We start from the raw sequence: 16,312 nt of genomic DNA, 5'->3' as shown, positions 1-16,312 counted from the left end.
TTCGGAGTTGCCGTACTGGGCCTCTCCGAGGAGCCGTCGGACTTACTACTTTCGGTTAGCGCGGTGCCATAAGGCTGTATGCATTCATGCCAGATGATTGTGAACACTTTCGTACAGTACATTCCACGATGCAGCTGCTTTGAAGCGTGTTGTAAATGAGAGATACAATGAATATCTTCCTACATACAGCAAGCCAGGACGTCATGAATCCGCTATATCCAGACGTTCGTCGAGAATCCTACTCATAAGCGCACCCCTTAGGCAACAGTAAACCTGCAAAGCTAGTATACACTCACAAGCTTACACCGCCCTCATTCTCATCGTACGTACATGCCCTTCATTGAGACGCCCCAACAACATCAATCACCACTTTACCAAAGTGTGCACCACTCTCCACAAACTCGAAAGCCTCCCGCGCCTGCGCAAATCCAAACACGCGGTTCACAACCGGCCGGATCTGGTGCTTCTCATAGAACTCGACCATACTCTCAAACTCATCCCGGGGCCCATTGATAATCCCCTGCAGCGTCACATTCCGCCGGAGGGTCAACAAATTGACATTGACCCGATCCTCCGGCTCATCCATCTTCCCCGAGACGTACCCGATGCAGTTGATCAACCCGCCAAAGGCAATACACTCGAAGCTCTTCCGCAGCGTCTTCGCGCCCCCGGTCTCAAGGATGATATCTACGCCATTCCCCTCAGTGAAGCGATTGACCTCATCCTCCCAGTCGGGCGTGGTCCGGTAATTGATCGTAAAGTCCGCTCCGAGGGCTTTCGCCTGTTCGAGCTTGGCATCCGACGAGGAGGTCACAATAACTTGAGGGGTTGGCCACAGTTAGCACACACACACACACAGACGCCGATACCACCCTTCCACCTAACGAAACCCTTCAGAGAAGTCTTACCTCTAGCCCCCCACGCCTTCGCAATCTGCAACCCGGCCACCGCCACCCCACCCGTGCCCTGCACCAACACGACCTTCCGGCTCACATCCTCCCCCTTCTCCACCGCCGCCCGCAGGCGACCCTGCACACTCATCCACGCCGTGACGCTGGCGATCGGCAACGTGGCGCCCTCGGCATCCCGCATGTACCCGGGCGCCCGGACGAGCGCCTGCTCCGGGAAGACGCGGTGCGTCGCCAGCACGCCGGGGAGCGGGTGGCCCATGCCCCGGGCGAGCATCTGCGGCGTGACCTGGCCCGTGAGGTGATCCGGCAGGAAGGTGGAGAGGACGCGGTCGCCGACGCGCCAGCGCGAGACCGACGGGCCGACCTGCGTCACGACGCCGCACATGTCCGAGCAGGGTACCGTGGCGGGCGTCTCCTGCGTGACGGATTTGTGGTGGTTGTATTCGCCCTTCGTTACTGCTCGTCGGATTGCATGGTTAGAGGGGGGAAGGTGTTTCTAGACTGACAGTAATTAGGAAATATAATGGGGAACATGCTCACCCTCAATGTCGCGGTAATTGAGCGAGACCGCACGAATCTCGACGAGGACTTCATTGGGGCCTGGCGTGGGCTGCGGGGCGGTGGTTTGGCGCAGGCTGGCCAGGCCCGTTAGGGGGGTGGTCCATTGTTGGATGCTCATTTTGAGTTACAGGGGATCTTGATTAAGCTTCTCTAGAAGAAAAGGGAAAAAAACGTTTGGAGTCAGAGAATAAGAAACCTGAAGAGTAGGTGTCAATAAGAAGGGAAAGAAGGCAACAGAAACAGTTACGTTATCCTAGAACACCCATAAGTCGATGCCATAAGGCCCCACTGTCCGCAAATTATTAATCAACGGTTACGCTTACTGTTCCTGCTGGGTGGAGCTTATTTTAGGGGGTTTGGCTGAAGGCAAACCCCCGAATTGGGGTACAGAGACCCTGCATATCGGCTTTTATGCTCGGGTTAAATGTCTAGGGTGCCGTCAAGTGCCGTTTTGTGGGTCGCCTTTTTGAAAGCTACCCTTCCAACACCTACGATGTGCTAACCCTGAATTGTGGGCGATGGTGTGATGTGCATAACTTCATCATGGTCATTATGTTCAGCAAAACTAAAAACCTCCGAGGTGACAGAATAAAATAAATCAGAAAATTTTCACAAGAACCACCGAAACTCGACCGCGGCCGGTCCATCCCTCAACCGTTCGGTGGGCACATCCTGCGCCCGCATCTTGACGCCCTCGCGGGCGTCGCGGCGGCGATTGTCCACCCACATGAAGATGCCCAGCGCGGCCGCCAGGACGGCGCCCGTCGCCCCGAACGCCGCGATGGTGACCAGCGCCGGCATGTACTTGGGCTTGTCCTGGGCGCGGAAGACGTTGCTGGCGACCAGCCCCATCAGGTTGGCCAGGGGCACGCCGATGCTGGTGAGCAGGACGCGGCGGCCCTCGTGGGCGACGTTGTTGTTGTACCAGGTGCTGAGCAGGACGCTGGGGGCGGAGGTGCCCCAGGTCATCATGAAGGTGGCGAAGTAGGCTACGTGGATCTGGGCCTCGACGTCGGTGATGGAGGCGTAGATCATGAAGCCCGTGAAGGTGAGCAGGAACCCCAGCACGATGAAGGGGGAGCGCAGGCGGGCAGCGTCGGAGGCGAAGGCCAGCACGAGCAGCATCGCGGCGCCCGTCACATTCGGGGCCACCGTGTAGAGGTTGGTCTTCACGGTGGAGTAGCCGAGGCGCTGAATGATCTGCGGCATGAAGAGGGAGACACCCTGCAGGGGGACGCCCAGGCAGATTTCAATGCCGAGGAAGGCGTAGGTTGACGGGTGCCGGAAGATCTGCAGCGCGTCGCGGAGATTGAAGGCTTCATTCACGACGGCGGACGAGTCGACCTGGATGCGGTGATAGGCCAGTGCTTTCTCGTCGGGACTCAGGAATGTGGCTTCGCTGGCGGAGCGTGGGAGGTACCAGAATGCGAAGCAGGAGAAGAGGACCGTCACGCTGCCTTCGATGATGAAGAGGTACCGCCAATTCGGGATGGTCGAGTTCTTGATCTGGAAGACGCCGAACGCGATGAGCCCCGAGAAGGCGTTCGCAATGTTAGAGGCGGCGTAGAAGATGGCGAGGCGGCGGGCGAGCTCGCCGCGGCGGTAGAAAGTTGTCAAATAGTAGATGACCAGAGGGAAGAAAGCGGCTTCGGACATTCCCAGGAACCAGCGCAGCGTGAACATGCCGCCGAAGTTTCTGGCTGCGGAGGAGAGCAGCGTAAACGAGCCGAAGCTGAACATAAGGACGGGCAGGACCCGGGCTGGGCTAAAGCGCTTGCCCAGCATGGCAAAGGGCGGCGCGAAGATGACATAAGGTACGTAAAAGATGGAGAGCAGCAAGTTGTACTGATTCGGCTTGAAGTGCAGGTCTATACCCATTAGCACAAGTGTCTCCTATCGGAGTCAAAGAGTGGTCACCTACCAGTACTCATGCCATCCGTTTCGGCGTTACTGAGGTTGCCTTTGTCTAACGCATTGAAAAGATCTGGCCCGGCCCATACATCAGTGGGCGTAGCCTATGACTAGAGCTGATTGACCTACACATCAAAGCCAATACTGGCAGTAAACGCAGGTCAAATTTCCGACACAGATGCCTCTCTGCCTGGTGATCTGTGACCCGGACGACATCCTCGATGATCCCTGTCTCAGTGGTGTAGTGGCTCGCCTTCCCAGGCTCATCATGAATCGAGCTCGTCTTGGTGTCATGTGGACTCAAGCTAGAGCTGGATGCCATTATACTTCAGCCAGACGGGAGTGTGAGAATGAGGGAGTCAGAAAACGTGCAAGAATGAGGGATTTTCGGGGAGTGAGAAGAAGGGAGGCGGAATTAGACGAGGTATGAGCCAGGATGGTAGAGACGCAAGGGGATCAATTTCTTAAGGAAACGGCGTCATCGACCCTTGGTTTATACCAGAACCTTAGCATAGTATGTAACCCACGGCTTATCAGCTACCAAGGCAGACGAAGGATAACATGTCACATTGTGAATGAACCAAGCTCGATCTTCCCAGGTTTTTCTCCGCATATTGGCTGGCCGGATGCAGTCAGGTTGCATTGTCGCGGCGGGCTTATCAGTTGCTATCAGTCAGTAGGCACAACCCTTGTCGATCTGCGATAACGGGCGTAGTCGGAACCCTTTATCAAGATCCCTGCAATTCGTTTTCGTGGCAAATCAATCGCTAATTAAGATTGACTAATTTGCAAGTCAAATTGATCGGGGGGCCGCAATCACAATAAATCAAATCCAAGACTATGGCACACAAGGTAGTTTCAATGGGGCTGTTGGGGCTCTTGGAAATCTAAGGTTGCAACGGGCCCCGTGTGACTTCCCCGCAAAGATCAGCGTCGACGTCACTACAAATCTCTTATAAGTGCGGAGTATGAATCGGTAATTGGGGCCAGTGACAATGAGAATTTATAATGGTCTACATAGTCTAGTCGAGGATTGATCTAGTACAGAACAATGCTGTCCAAGCTGGAAAAGCCCGTCGCGACGCCCCCCTCATTGACATCTCTCGCCTTGGTCCTCATCAGCCACCCACCTTGCTCATTCTGCACGATGTTACCATTGGCTTGATCCCACAAAATTGTTCCATAGACACCAAGCTCTCCAATAACATGCCCACTGAGTACCTCCCCATCACTGCGGAGCGCCACGTTCTTGGCCTCGGCAGGTGGATGAATCAGCTCCATTAGGATCCACCGCTTCCATTCGGTCTCGGGAATCGACCGCAGAAATTCAGGAATAGCATCCTTGTACACATTGTTTCCACCGCCCTCACGCTGTGGCTTCAAGACGTGGTTCATGGCAGTTTCGAGGTTCAGAGCGAGCTTCTGCCCGCGGCCAGTGGACGAAAGGTCATATTGCGGAGCAAAAGTCGCTCTGACTCTCGAGATCGTGGCATCATCAGTGCCGGAAAGAAACTTGGCCAGGTGATCTGGTCCTTCCTGTTCGGCCAGAACCTGTTGGACGATCTTGCATCCAGCGAGTTGGTTGAGCACGGTGGGGCATTTGATAGCGGCAGAGCGCTCGAGGTGTGTCCGTGCTTGCCAATCACGCTCGGACTTGTAGTCGGTGGGTGCGTAGAAGCAACGGAGGTAGGCAGTCGTCACTTCGAACTGGGTACCACTAGAGTGCGGGGGCTGGTAGATAAGTGGCCTCGAGGGGTTCGAGTCGTGGATAAATGTGTGGTCGAGGATCTCGGAGCTAAGGACACGGAAGACAGGGATTTTGTGAGCCTTGGTCAGTTCCCGGGAAAGAGCCAATTGATCGAAGATATTCCTCTCGTTCTCCTGGACCAGGAAGAGAATACAGGTGGGAAGAGCTGGAGTGGACTTGGAGGGTCCGTAGGCTACGTGGGCTGCAGCCAGACCTGCAGCCAAGGTCTCCACGGCAGGGTTCTCGGGAGGTTGATTATTGTCCAGTAAAGGATGCGACGGGTAGGCGATGGGGTGGCCTGGTGGGGAATTAAGGAGCTCAGTGTGTAGAGATGTGACCAGAGATGACAAGCCGCCAAAGGACGAGGATATTGTGTTAAACTCGACTTGTTTCAGGCTGGGAGAGCTGGCATCGGACGGGGTATGGGCCATGTAATCAGAACGGTAGAGGCCGAGCGATAAGTTTTGGGTATAGCCCTCTTCCTTGACTGCCAGATGGACTTTCCAGAGGTTGGAGATGAAATCGTCGACGTCAATCAGACTACATGCAGGTATGTTTAGTTGGGGTCATTTCGAATGCCAAAACACGGCCATCTTCGCATGTACGCGGAAATATGGGGTGCTAGTCTCATTCAAGGAGAAGCAGAAGCAGGCTCTTACTCTTCCATGATTTTCCCAATCCAGTCTTCGTCACATGTGATCGCAGCGTAGAGTTGATTGTATACGGTCTGAAGAGCTCTTGCTTCTTCAAAACAAGCCTTGGGAAAAAGACTAGGAAACAGGGTCACTGGTGCATTGGTTGCCAGCACTCCTTGAGGGTCATTCTCCTTCGCGACGAAGGTCGGCGAGGGCCGGACGACGAGGCCATTTTGCGTGGCCCAGTCCTTGATTGTTTTCACCAGGAACTCCTTCTGTGCGGAATCCAAAGCTGGAGGATAGCTGGAGTAAATTGATTCTGTCATAGTCAAGAAGTGATATAGTGAGGGAGCATATAAGGAAGGAAACAAGCAGTCAATTGATCTTCAACTGCTGTTTGAATTGAGGATATTGAGGATCTTCCTCCGCGGGCAGAGGCACTGAGGGGCAATCTGAGGGGCATTATTAAGCAATGTGGGGAGATTGCTACCGCCTTCTACACCGCTAAGCGCGGAAAGCAAAAACCGACAGAAATATCACCCGTACCTGGAGTTTAGCGACCACCCGTTGGCTCCGTTGTGGTTGATCACCAGCCAGGAGATAAAGGCATTTTGTAGACGATAAATTCAACGCAAAAAAGGTCACTATTCAGCGACGGGGCTGCCTTAACTGTATGATATCTAGTCCAATAGTATGACGACGACAGACTGTATAAGACCCAGTGATCGACTGCACTATGGTCCAGTCCAGTAAATGTACTATACAGTACTTCAAGACCGCCTACCATTCAGCTGGGTGATTGAATCTCAACTGGAATCGAAATAAGGTTTGCGGTGGCAAGATGTTCCTGGTTGATATCGGCAAATCACAAACCCCATGTTAGATGGGTCTAGTGCTTATCGGCTCACCGCCCGGCATCGCACGTGAGGATCCTCGGCCCGGTAGTGATTTTCGCGCCTTTCAGGGACAAATCCCCAACATTTCTTTTCTCTCTCCGAGGCCCTTTTTCTTACCTGCTTGTCAAGCATCTCCGTGGTTCAAGATGTCCACCTCCCTTCCTGGCAACCGGGACCTCCCATCATCCCAGTATGATCTATCCACATACTGGGGTCGCGTGCGCCATGCGGCTGATCTTTCCGATCCGCGGTGAGTGAGGGTTGTCCCCGACAAGCGGTCTATAACTGATGAGCGTAGGATGATGTTCGTCTCTTCTGCTGGACTAGACAAGGCCAAACAGTTGATTTCTGCCTACAAGCAGAACCATGTTCCTGCCATGACGTCCGAATTATGGCACGCTAAGAAGGTGGTTGACTCGACATTGCACCCCGGTAGCTACACCTCTTCGCCATTCCCATTCCTTTTCCTTCGCAGCAATTCAACTGACCGATCTAGACACCGGCGAGCCGGTCTTTCTCCCATTCCGCATGTCCAGCTATGTCCTGTCCAACTTGGTCGTCACTGCGGGTATGCTTACGCCCGGTCTTCAGGTGCGTTCACCCTGTGTCTCCCCTAATACTAGCTCACCCCCGCCTTCTGACTCATCGGGATCCGATTATCTAGACCACCGGAACCCTTCTCTGGCAGATCGCCAACCAGTCCCTTAATGTTGCCATCAACAACGCCAACGCCAACAAGTCGACTCCGCTTTCTTATTCCCAGATGGCCAAATCCTACCTCATGGCCGTTTCCGCATCCTGCTCCGTCGCTCTCGGTCTCAACGCCCTCGTTCCCCGTCTCAAGGGAGTCTCCCCTAACACCAAGCTCCTTCTTGGTCGTCTGGTCCCATTCGCAGCTGTCTCCAGTGCCAGTGCGCTGAACGTCTTCCTCATGAGAGGCGAGGAAATTCGCCAGGGTATCGACGTGTACCCTGTCTTGTCTGAGGCCGAAAAGAAGAAGCGCGAGGAAACCGGCGAGCCTGTGCAGAGCTTGGGTAAGAGTAAGAAGGCCGCAACGATTGCGGTCGGAGAGACGGCTATCAGTCGGGTGCTGAACGCCACTCCGATCATGGTTGTGCCGCCATTGGTGCTGGTTAAGTTGGAGAAGACCGCGTGGCTGCAGGCGAGGCCAAAGATGGTGCTGCCGATCAATCTGGCATTGATCCTGGGTACCTCTTTGTTCGCATTGCCACTAGCGCTAGGTGCATTCCCTCAGCGACAGTCGATCAGTGCCAAGAACCTGGAAGAGGAGTTTTGGGGTCAGGGAGGCCAGGATGGGATGGTGGAGTTCAACCGCGGAATGTAAATCTGATCCGCGAGGGTGAAAATTGCATATAGATTAGATTTAGAGATATACTGTACTGTACACAGTGTTATGAGCATGATACCATTGCATACCTGCCTCTGAATTCAACCATCCATCAATTAAACCTGGAGACGAGACTGACACTTTAATATTACATGTAAAAAGTCATGGAAGACCGAAAGGACGGATTGTGGAGGAACAAACAAACAGTGCAAACTGACTCTTTCCGCCGCCTGGTAGTGTCTCCGAGATCGTCACATGCGAGAAGCCACTGACTGACTGCACTGCAACTCCGCTTTTTCCCCCCTTTCCTTTCTGCCCCCTGAGTTTCTTCCGCGTCCCGCGCATGATTGATTCTATTCCCAACGCTTGTTTACTCGTTCCCTGTCAATCTAGCTTCCTCTAGACTTCTCAATTGATCGTCGCAGTTTTGCACCATTCTTTTACAAGTCTCTTCCCCTGGTGGTCAGGGCTTCAGGGGATATGCCCCCTCTCCGCGGACTTCATTGAAGCTAAGCAGCGGTCGGTCGCCGCCGTGCTTCTCTCATCTGCCGGTTGTCTACCCTCGGCGACCACGACGACTTCACGCTCAACCTCGCACCACCTCACTGTTGTGCCTGCGTAATCCTCGATCATTCGACTTTGAAAATGAGCATCTCCTTACCCTACCGATCCGCCGACGATGCAGGCAATGGCCTCCCCCGACTTTCACCCGCCCCTTCCCTACTACACCATCGCACGCCCAGCAGTTCTCGCACATCTCTCCGCCAACCGTCGTTAGCCAATGTTCCAGCCACCGCCGCGTTATTCCCTAAGCCTCGCCGATGCAAATCACAATACCCCCGGGACTCCTCAGAGCGGCATGTCGAGTACATACTCGTGGCCTCCTTCCATATCGATCGCGGTCCGATCATGGAGCATCAGTATCCGACCGCGATCAGTGGAGATGAGAGCATGTTAGCGGAACTCATGCTGCCTGATCAAACACATGTACGAAGCCAGGATTGGACGATATTCTTTCTGCATAAGGACACAAGCGCAGATGCCGATGATGATGCCTCGGTATCTAGCAAAAAGCAGAAAAAGAAGAAGAAGGGGAAGCGCAGGGTTGGAGATGAAGCTCAGTCGGGTGAAGGGGACAGTCGGGACGACGACGAATCATTGGATGGGGAAGATAGCAGTGATGATGAGGAGGAAGGAGGTGAAGGCCCTCCTCTGATGTATGTGCTCAACCTGGTCAACACGAAACAAGACAACACAGTGAAGCGGTATGTGAACGCACTTTTTCGTTCCCTTTCGTGGATAAGGTCCGGATATTGAACAACCACAGCGGCGCAGTCGTGAAGGCTATGGCAATCTGTACGCGGCATTCTTTCCTTCATATCTACAAAGTGGGTCACCTCCCAGTCAAGAATAGGTTACAGTTACGCTGACACCCAACTCACAGCCATTATTGTTGCTAGCCCTGGAGGACTACTTCAAGAATCCATATCCCGAAACCCTCGCCACTTTATACAATGCTGTCAACAGCATGGACTTGTCGTTGATGCCGAGGCTATCACTTCTGGAAAGGCAGATCCTGCAGGCAAGCAATTGCAAAGATATGTTCATCGAGAAATTCGAACAAATGATACACCAACGGTCCTTGGAAGACGGCGCCCCGCCAGATGACGAGGACGATCCGCCGTCGCCGAAACGTCAGGCTCCCCTCCAATATACTCTTCCGCGCGACACCCACGAATTTGAATCTAGGGTTGTTTATAACGAGATCCCTATTCCGGTCAAAGTTCCCACGGTCATTTGGCCGGAGACTGTGGGCGACTTTTCTCTGATCAAGCTTATCCAAACCTTCTCCGCTCCGCATAACACTTCACCTCAAGCCTTCCCCGTCCATCCGCACCTGACTACTAGTGGCCCTTTTACGCATCCTATCATTGTCCTCGTCAATGCAATGCTTACTCAAAAGAGAGTTATATTCTTAGGTCACAATCGACCGTCCGGTGAAGTCGCGGAAGCCGTCCTTGCCGCGTGTGCGATTGCGTCGGGCGGTGTATTGCGGGGTTTCACGCGACACGCCTTCCCTTACACGGATTTAACAAAAATCGATGACCTGTTGAAGGTGCCTGGGTTTATCGCCGGCGTCACAAATCCGACCTTCGCCAACCATCCCGAGTGGTGGGATCTACTTTGCGATCTCCCGACTGGTCGAATGAAGATCAGTAGCTATATCGAGCCTGCACCAGTGACGGAAGGACTACTATACTTCCAGCAACAGGCTTCGTTACATCATTACCCGTCTAGCTCGAATACCGATCCCAGCGGGGATAATGTCTTCATGGAAGAGATCCAGCGAAGCATCACAAACCGTTACGGTGAGAACGCGATCCGGGCCAAATGGAGGGCGTACATCATGAAATTCACCCAAGTGGCCGCCGCTTTCGAGGAAATGGTCTACGGCGCATCGAATCTCTTCATCATTGGACCCAACGAAGAGCTTTCGCCAGAGAGCCCGAGCGGCGTTCAGGCTGACCCGCTGGATCCGACCACTCTTCGCGGCCATGGCTATGTCTGGCCCGATGAGGGCGCCAAGCAAAGGGAGCTGCTCGCCTCAGTCTCGCGAATCGAAGGATGGCGGACCACACGATCCTACTATTCGTTCATCCAGGACATCGCCGCCATGTACTATCCGGCCCGACCTATACTGAAACCCGACCTACACCATCACCACAGCCGGCTCCGCGCCTTGCGACTCTCTGCTGCCGATTCCGGCGCCATCTACATCGCATTCGCGCACGCGGTCAAGGACTACGCGGGCATCTGCCAGCTCTTGACCATCACCCCGGAGAACCAAGCCGGACTCTTCTACCTCAGCATGGGGCTTTTTCACCCCTACCCACCGGTTCGCGAGGCGACAGTCGACCTGCTCGAGCGGATTGCTGCCCACCCTGCGGGGCGACATTTCTGGGCGCAGCTCAACCGGTTCGCGAAATTGGCGTTCTTCCGCATTAAACGCGACCGCGACGCCTCAGCACAGAGCCCCGCGGGGTTAGGCACCGGGTCCTTTGGCCCGCGGAGCTTAGTAGGTGTTGCAATGGGGGACACTGCATGATTTTGTGTGGACCGTTCGCAGCCTCACATGCAACCTCCCAGGTTATGCCGGTGGGCCTTGCCCGTATTCATGTCACGACCATTTTATCTCCATCTTGTATATGTAGCTATGTTCAATTAGCTTATCCTTCTCTCCCTCCCAGTCTTGATACCTGGGCTGAAGCATCCAATCAAAGATCCCAAATTCTTAAAATTCTGCAGTAGGACCATGAAAACCTTTCAAATCAGATTTTTCTCATATGAATCATGTTATTCATTACTCGACCCGAGACCCAAGACCTCAGCCCAACCACCACATCCCCCCCTTCCCATTTCAACCCCGCTTTAATTCTTAAGCATAGCAGGCTTCGACTCCAACACCTCCTCCAACCACTTATACGACACCGGCAAGCTATGCGGATACCCCATGTGCGGGAGCCCGGGGAAGAACCTATTTGCCCCCGGAATAAGCATATTAGCCCAACCCACTCGAGAAACAAGCGTCTCGCGCTCATGCGATAATCCCCAGGTGGTAGGGTGGGGTAGGGGTAAGGGTAGGGCTGGGGGGATACGTACCGCCCTTCCTTAGGAGAGCCGTGATTAAAGAGGACAAGACAGTCTTCGATGGGGGTGACACCGTCGTCGACGCCCTATGTACACCTCCCCGCGGGGCGCGGGGGCAGAGTTAGTCTCACGTTTGCTTGGGCATCTTCCGGGTGTGGAATTTGGAACATGGAACAAGGGGAACTGAGGGCACGCACATTCAACAAAAGAAGTCTGGTGCTGGGCTGGTCGACGATGCCGGTCTCGACGAGCGAGAACTTCTTCTGGGCGTTGGCGCGGAAGTCGGCGACGTCGGTGTAGCCGTATTTCTTGGCCCAGGCGGGGGTTAATCTATTCCAATTCGTTAGTCACTACTGGGAAGTGGGGGGTTCGTTTTGGGGTGTTGATGAGGTAGAGATGTTTGATTTCCGGGGAGAGGGGGGGGGTTACGCATGCAGCCACTCGGAGGGAGGGGGAAATCAACTCACAAGAAAGGATACTCATGATCATCGACGCGGGTCAACCACTCCTGATCCATGAAGTAATGGCAGCCCGGCCCGTGGGCGATGCACCCGCGCAGGCGGTCGCGGTGGGTGTGCGCCGCGCGGATGGCGTAGAAGCCGCCCGCACTGAGGCCCCAGGCGGCGACGCGCGCGGCGTCCAGCTCCGGCCGGCTGGCGATGTAGTCCAGCACGGTGGTCCAGAGGCGGTCCGGGGCGTCCGGGTCGCTGGGGTCGGCGGGCGAGTCGGCGGTGCCGGGGATCTCGGCGATGACAACGGCCCACCCGCGGTTGAGGATCTCGTGGGTGCGCTGGCTGTTGTCGGGCCGGTAGCCGTCCAGCCCGGTCATCAGCAGAATGACGGGGACGGGGCTGGCGGCCGAGGCGTGCTCGGGCGTACGCACGAAGAGCGGGACGGTGGGCGCGTCGCCGCCGGCTTTCTGGGTGTGCGGAATGATCACCTCCTCAATCTTGGGGCTCCAGAAGGAGGCCGCCTGCAGGTACACGCGCTTCTGGCGGGCGAAGGCTTCCTTCTTGATGTCGTCCTTGCTGGGGTCGACGTAGGGGAAGCGCGAGATCCGGTAGACCACCGCGGCACGGCGGAGGAGATCCGAGGCCAATTGGGTGTTGTTGCTGGTCAGCGCCTCGCTGGCTTGCTTCTCGAGGGACTCGGCGATGGGGAAGAAGGCCTGCGTGTAGGCGTCTTCGTAGGCGTCGTTGATGTTTTCCTGGGTGGGCTTGGCTGAGCAGGCAGAATTGGTACACAGGGAGGAAGCCTCCTACCTTGATCAACTTCTCGAAGATGGGTGCGAAGTCCTCAATCGATCCGTCATGGAACGGGTAAACTGACTTCTCACACTGTTGAACGCTTCTTCTTAGTTCTTGATCGTAACCACACAGCATTCATCTTTATCATACCGCAAACTTCCACTTGGTCTCCCAAAGGGCCTTGATGGACCCCTTATGCGGGTAGACCGTGTTGAACTTCTCGCCCATCAGCCATGGAGCCATTTTTGCGTTCTGTTTCGTGATGTGCTTGTGAATCTAAACAGAAGAAGAAAATGGTTGAGATCGAGATATCTCTCGGATAGAGTCTAGCAGTCGAGCGGGCTTTTAAGGCAGATAGTAAACCTGAAAGAGCCGTATGCATGGCCACGACAGCAAAGTTAACGCACAGGAGATATGCAACTCTTGATGCCTGAAGTTAGGAATGCGCAGGCGAAAAAAAGAAAAAGGTGGTCGCGAATCGAAAGCAGGGGATACATTAGTGTTGGGAGTTTGGATTGGAGAGCATTGGACCCTTGTAGCCCGAGGGTTCTTAATGTATAAATGCTGAGGAATTTGAGGTGAGATTGTTTTGCTATGAGGCATTTTCTAGCGCCACGGGATATCGATCAAGAGCGCTCTCATTTTGGGATGTCACCATGAGACACAGAAGTCATATCCATAGAGCCTTTGTTGTGAGGTGGATGGATGAGATGGTGGGAGAGAGACAGAAGCGAGCCCCTCCAAGTCCTTACCGCTCACAGTAGTCCGTAAATGCCCATGCCGCTTGCTGAAGCTTTGGAGCAGCGTAAAAAACAGCATCCTGCATCGCATACCCCGCTATTAGGACAATGAACTCATCCTGTGGGAGATCACACCACAAGGTGCATTCTCTTTGTTCGGGAGTAGTGGCTGGTGCCATGTTGCATCTCCCGTGCATAATTGAGGCAGCTAGTAGCCAGCAGGAGGGAGTATATCTTGATTCATGGCTACGGAGGGGCTGCGTGCATCTTCCGCCGTATCAGAGCCTTTCATGAACCCCACCTTGGCCGGTCGATGGGTTTTGGGTTCTTTGTACAACGCATTCCAATATTTTGGCGTCAAGAGTGAGGATGGTTGGAAAGTTATCGATGCCGAGACGAGGCAAGGGGGAGAGAGCAGAGCGGCGGGGTAGTTGGTTGTTGTTGTTGTTGTTGTCTTTCGGCGCCTGAGGCAGACAAGATGGCCAAGGTTCGATGCTTCCGACTTCGGATGGGATTCAGCACTTGTTGTGGGGATGAAGAACTTCAAAGATCGTGGGAGCTGGGTATTCCGAGGCCACTACACTCATACTTTCCATCGAACCTTCTCCGATTTGCAAGGAGGTGGCAATTGCAAGGATGAATCTCGATCGAGACCAGGAAATCCCGATCGTGGGGTGTGGTGATGTTTGGGACCGGATGTTCCGACGTGAGGTGGGCCTTGCACGCACACGTGCTGCCAAGGAGATTAGGACGAAACCCGACATTGAAAGAAATCGTATATACGGCATTGATAACTATAGAAACACTATTCACATAACTTCATCATATTTACAAGGCTCGAGTATTTCACAGAGCAGATTTCTCCCACACGATCTCCTTCCCATTCAACCCCTCAATTGCGGGGATCTGCGCACGCAAAGCATTGCCGTAGTCACCGGCGTTCGGCGTCCGCATCAGGGTGTGGATGTGGAACTTCTTGGGCTCCTCATTGTTGAGGAACACGCCAGAGTGGTGGTCGAACTCGACCAGGATGACCGGGCTCTGCAAGCGGTAGTAGAAAGGGTCCTCGTTGCCATAGGATCCAATCCAGCAAAAGTAGGTCTCGGACTCGAACTGGCGGATGTGATCCAGCTTCAGCTGGCGGGCGCGGGCAGGCAGGTAGAGCAGGTACTGCTCGAAGATCCCGTACATGAACTTCTTCTGCTCTTCGTTGAATGTGCTGGCGGGGATACCCTCGTTGGGCACGACGCGGTTGTCCCGGTACGCACCGCAGACATGGCGCTGGTCGTCGCGGTTCCAGCGGCCGGGCGGCATCGCCGGGTCGTGCATCTCGGCGTAGACACGCGCCTTCTGCTGGAGCTCGGGGGACAGGGACTGCATGAGACGCAGACCTAGTTCCTCCTCCACCTGCATGATGCGAGTGCCGGCGTACGGGCCGGAGTCGATCTCGTTGGGCTCGGCGCCCGTGAACCACGGGGAGGCGACGATCTGACCCTTGTAGAGGAAGATGTTCAGGCAGAGGTGGTGGCCGTAGAAGGACCAGCCCCACGGTCGGTCGGTCGAGGGACGACCGAAGAGGACAAAGTTATAGGAGAATTCGTTCATGACCTTGACACCGTCGACCAGCTCGCCCAGGAAATGGTTGATGCGCATTGCCGCGATGGCCTTCTCGTAGCCTTCGGGAGATAGTGTGACCTTGAGGACGTTCAAGACGGCGTCGCGGAGCTTGCTGTCGATCTCATCAAGCCGAATTCCCTTGTTGCTGAGGAGGAATTCGGGGTTGGACCAGGTCCGCCACTCGGGGGAGTCGATGTGGTAGCACAGAGCTTTGCGCTGGTTTTCGTCGGCCAGGGACAGCACATTTTGAGTGGCTTCGACGATTGTGTCAATTGGGATGCCTTCGTCTTGGAGTTTGAACAGGTCGGGGCGAACGGTTCCTAAGGCAGCGATTAGCAAGCGAAATGGACCATTACTTCCATCGGAAGTTCCATCGGAAGTAAATTACCGTCGGTGGTTACACCCTTGAAGGGCTCTTGCAGCAGGTCCAGCCAGTGCATGTAGAGCGCGTGCAGCCATGGAGGCTGACGTTGCGTCTTGAACTCGTGTGCATATTCATGGGCATCCTGTGTACGCATCACCTGGAAGCGCTTCAGACTGAGATCGGGCAAGTATTGACGGTATTCGCCCGTAGGCTTCTGCAATTCGGCCTCGGAGTGAGTCATTGTGGCAGTGTTATGGCGGATGTGATGCGATTGTGATGGGGGAAGGAAAGAGAGACAGGAGGGAAGGGGAGTTTCGAGAGGAGAAGGAGGAAAAGTAATAGTATTTAGCTTGGGATGCGAGGCAGAGGCGAATGAATTTATTTATCCTTATCGGTTGGGGAAAGTTGTACCAGGTATGGGGTACGGATTCATCTTTCCGCCACTTCGTTTCCTTTCCCCATACTAGGCCTCCCCACTTTTCCCACAGCACCTCCCCACCATCCACCGTGGGCTCGGGCTAAATCTTATCCGCCCACACCCAACACCCAGACATTCAGAAATGGCTTATTGGTAATACGCAGTTCTCTAGAATCTGACCCGACGGAACCAACAGCTGACTATGGCAATTCGGTTCTTGGGGGTTGCCTGCTGGTTCTTCGCCTTCCAAGCCACCGCCTGGCAAATCT

At 54.6% G+C, this 16,312-nt stretch overlaps 7 protein-coding genes across 7 annotated transcripts; 2 read left to right on the top strand and 5 right to left on the bottom strand.

The window, feature by feature from the left end:
• Nucleotides 1–169: 169 nt before the first annotated feature.
• On the bottom strand, nt 170–1,777 carry ASPACDRAFT_114883 (zinc-dependent alcohol dehydrogenase family protein). The gene is made up of 2 exons (XM_020195848.1): nt 909–1,777; nt 170–819 (listed from the first exon to the last, which is right to left on the bottom strand). Exons 1-2 carry the CDS (start codon nt 1,294–1,296, stop codon nt 338–340), a joined length of 870 nt encoding a protein of 289 aa, XP_020058531.1. The 5' UTR covers nt 1,297–1,777; the 3' UTR covers nt 170–337.
• A 187-nt stretch (nt 1,778–1,964) lies between these two features.
• ASPACDRAFT_114880 (putative MFS transporter) lies at nt 1,965–4,007 on the bottom strand. The gene is made up of 3 exons (XM_020195847.1): nt 3,513–4,007; nt 3,394–3,456; nt 1,965–3,340 (listed from the first exon to the last, which is right to left on the bottom strand). Exons 1-3 carry the CDS (start codon nt 3,703–3,705, stop codon nt 2,082–2,084), a joined length of 1,515 nt encoding a protein of 504 aa, XP_020058530.1. The 5' UTR covers nt 3,706–4,007; the 3' UTR covers nt 1,965–2,081.
• A 248-nt stretch (nt 4,008–4,255) lies between these two features.
• Nucleotides 4,256–6,189, bottom strand: ASPACDRAFT_114879 (glutathione synthase). Its single transcript, XM_020195846.1, has 2 exons — nt 5,790–6,189; nt 4,256–5,670 (listed from the first exon to the last, which is right to left on the bottom strand). The coding sequence occupies exons 1-2, from the start codon at nt 6,089–6,091 to the stop codon at nt 4,422–4,424; spliced, it is 1,551 nt and encodes a 516-aa protein (XP_020058529.1). The 5' UTR covers nt 6,092–6,189; the 3' UTR covers nt 4,256–4,421.
• A 497-nt stretch (nt 6,190–6,686) lies between these two features.
• ASPACDRAFT_114876 (sideroflexin family transporter) lies at nt 6,687–8,177 on the top strand. The gene is made up of 4 exons (XM_020195845.1): nt 6,687–6,911; nt 6,960–7,093; nt 7,158–7,252; nt 7,326–8,177. Exons 1-4 carry the CDS (start codon nt 6,808–6,810, stop codon nt 8,004–8,006), a joined length of 1,014 nt encoding a protein of 337 aa, XP_020058528.1. The 5' UTR covers nt 6,687–6,807; the 3' UTR covers nt 8,007–8,177.
• Nucleotides 8,178–8,309: 132 nt separating this feature from the next.
• ASPACDRAFT_114875 (AFI1/MesA family protein) lies at nt 8,310–11,295 on the top strand. The gene is made up of 3 exons (XM_020195844.1): nt 8,310–9,274; nt 9,337–9,397; nt 9,454–11,295. Exons 1-3 carry the CDS (start codon nt 8,655–8,657, stop codon nt 11,113–11,115), a joined length of 2,343 nt encoding a protein of 780 aa, XP_020058527.1. The 5' UTR covers nt 8,310–8,654; the 3' UTR covers nt 11,116–11,295.
• A 143-nt stretch (nt 11,296–11,438) lies between these two features.
• Nucleotides 11,439–13,147, bottom strand: ayg1 (heptaketide hydrolyase ayg1; the record flags this gene model as incomplete). The annotated part of the gene is made up of 6 exons (XM_020200866.1): nt 11,439–11,544; nt 11,670–11,743; nt 11,855–11,987; nt 12,125–12,864; nt 12,920–12,994; nt 13,055–13,147. The coding sequence occupies 6 exons, from the start codon at nt 13,145–13,147 to the stop codon at nt 11,439–11,441; spliced, it is 1,221 nt and encodes a 406-aa protein (XP_020058526.1).
• Nucleotides 13,148–14,401: 1,254 nt separating this feature from the next.
• ASPACDRAFT_114870 (DUF3500 domain-containing protein) lies at nt 14,402–16,030 on the bottom strand. Its single transcript, XM_020195843.1, has 2 exons — nt 15,650–16,030; nt 14,402–15,581 (listed from the first exon to the last, which is right to left on the bottom strand). The coding sequence occupies exons 1-2, from the start codon at nt 15,864–15,866 to the stop codon at nt 14,491–14,493; spliced, it is 1,308 nt and encodes a 435-aa protein (XP_020058525.1). The 5' UTR covers nt 15,867–16,030; the 3' UTR covers nt 14,402–14,490.
• Between the last annotated feature and the right edge of the window lie 282 nt (nt 16,031–16,312).

This window comes from Aspergillus aculeatus, assembly GCF_001890905.1.
Source record: "Aspergillus aculeatus ATCC 16872 unplaced genomic scaffold ASPACscaffold_4, whole genome shotgun sequence".
Lineage (NCBI taxonomy): Eukaryota > Fungi > Ascomycota > Eurotiomycetes > Eurotiales > Aspergillaceae > Aspergillus > Aspergillus aculeatus.
The sequence above is the reverse complement of the archived record's forward strand: the minus strand, read 5'-3'. Positions and strand labels throughout refer to the sequence as shown.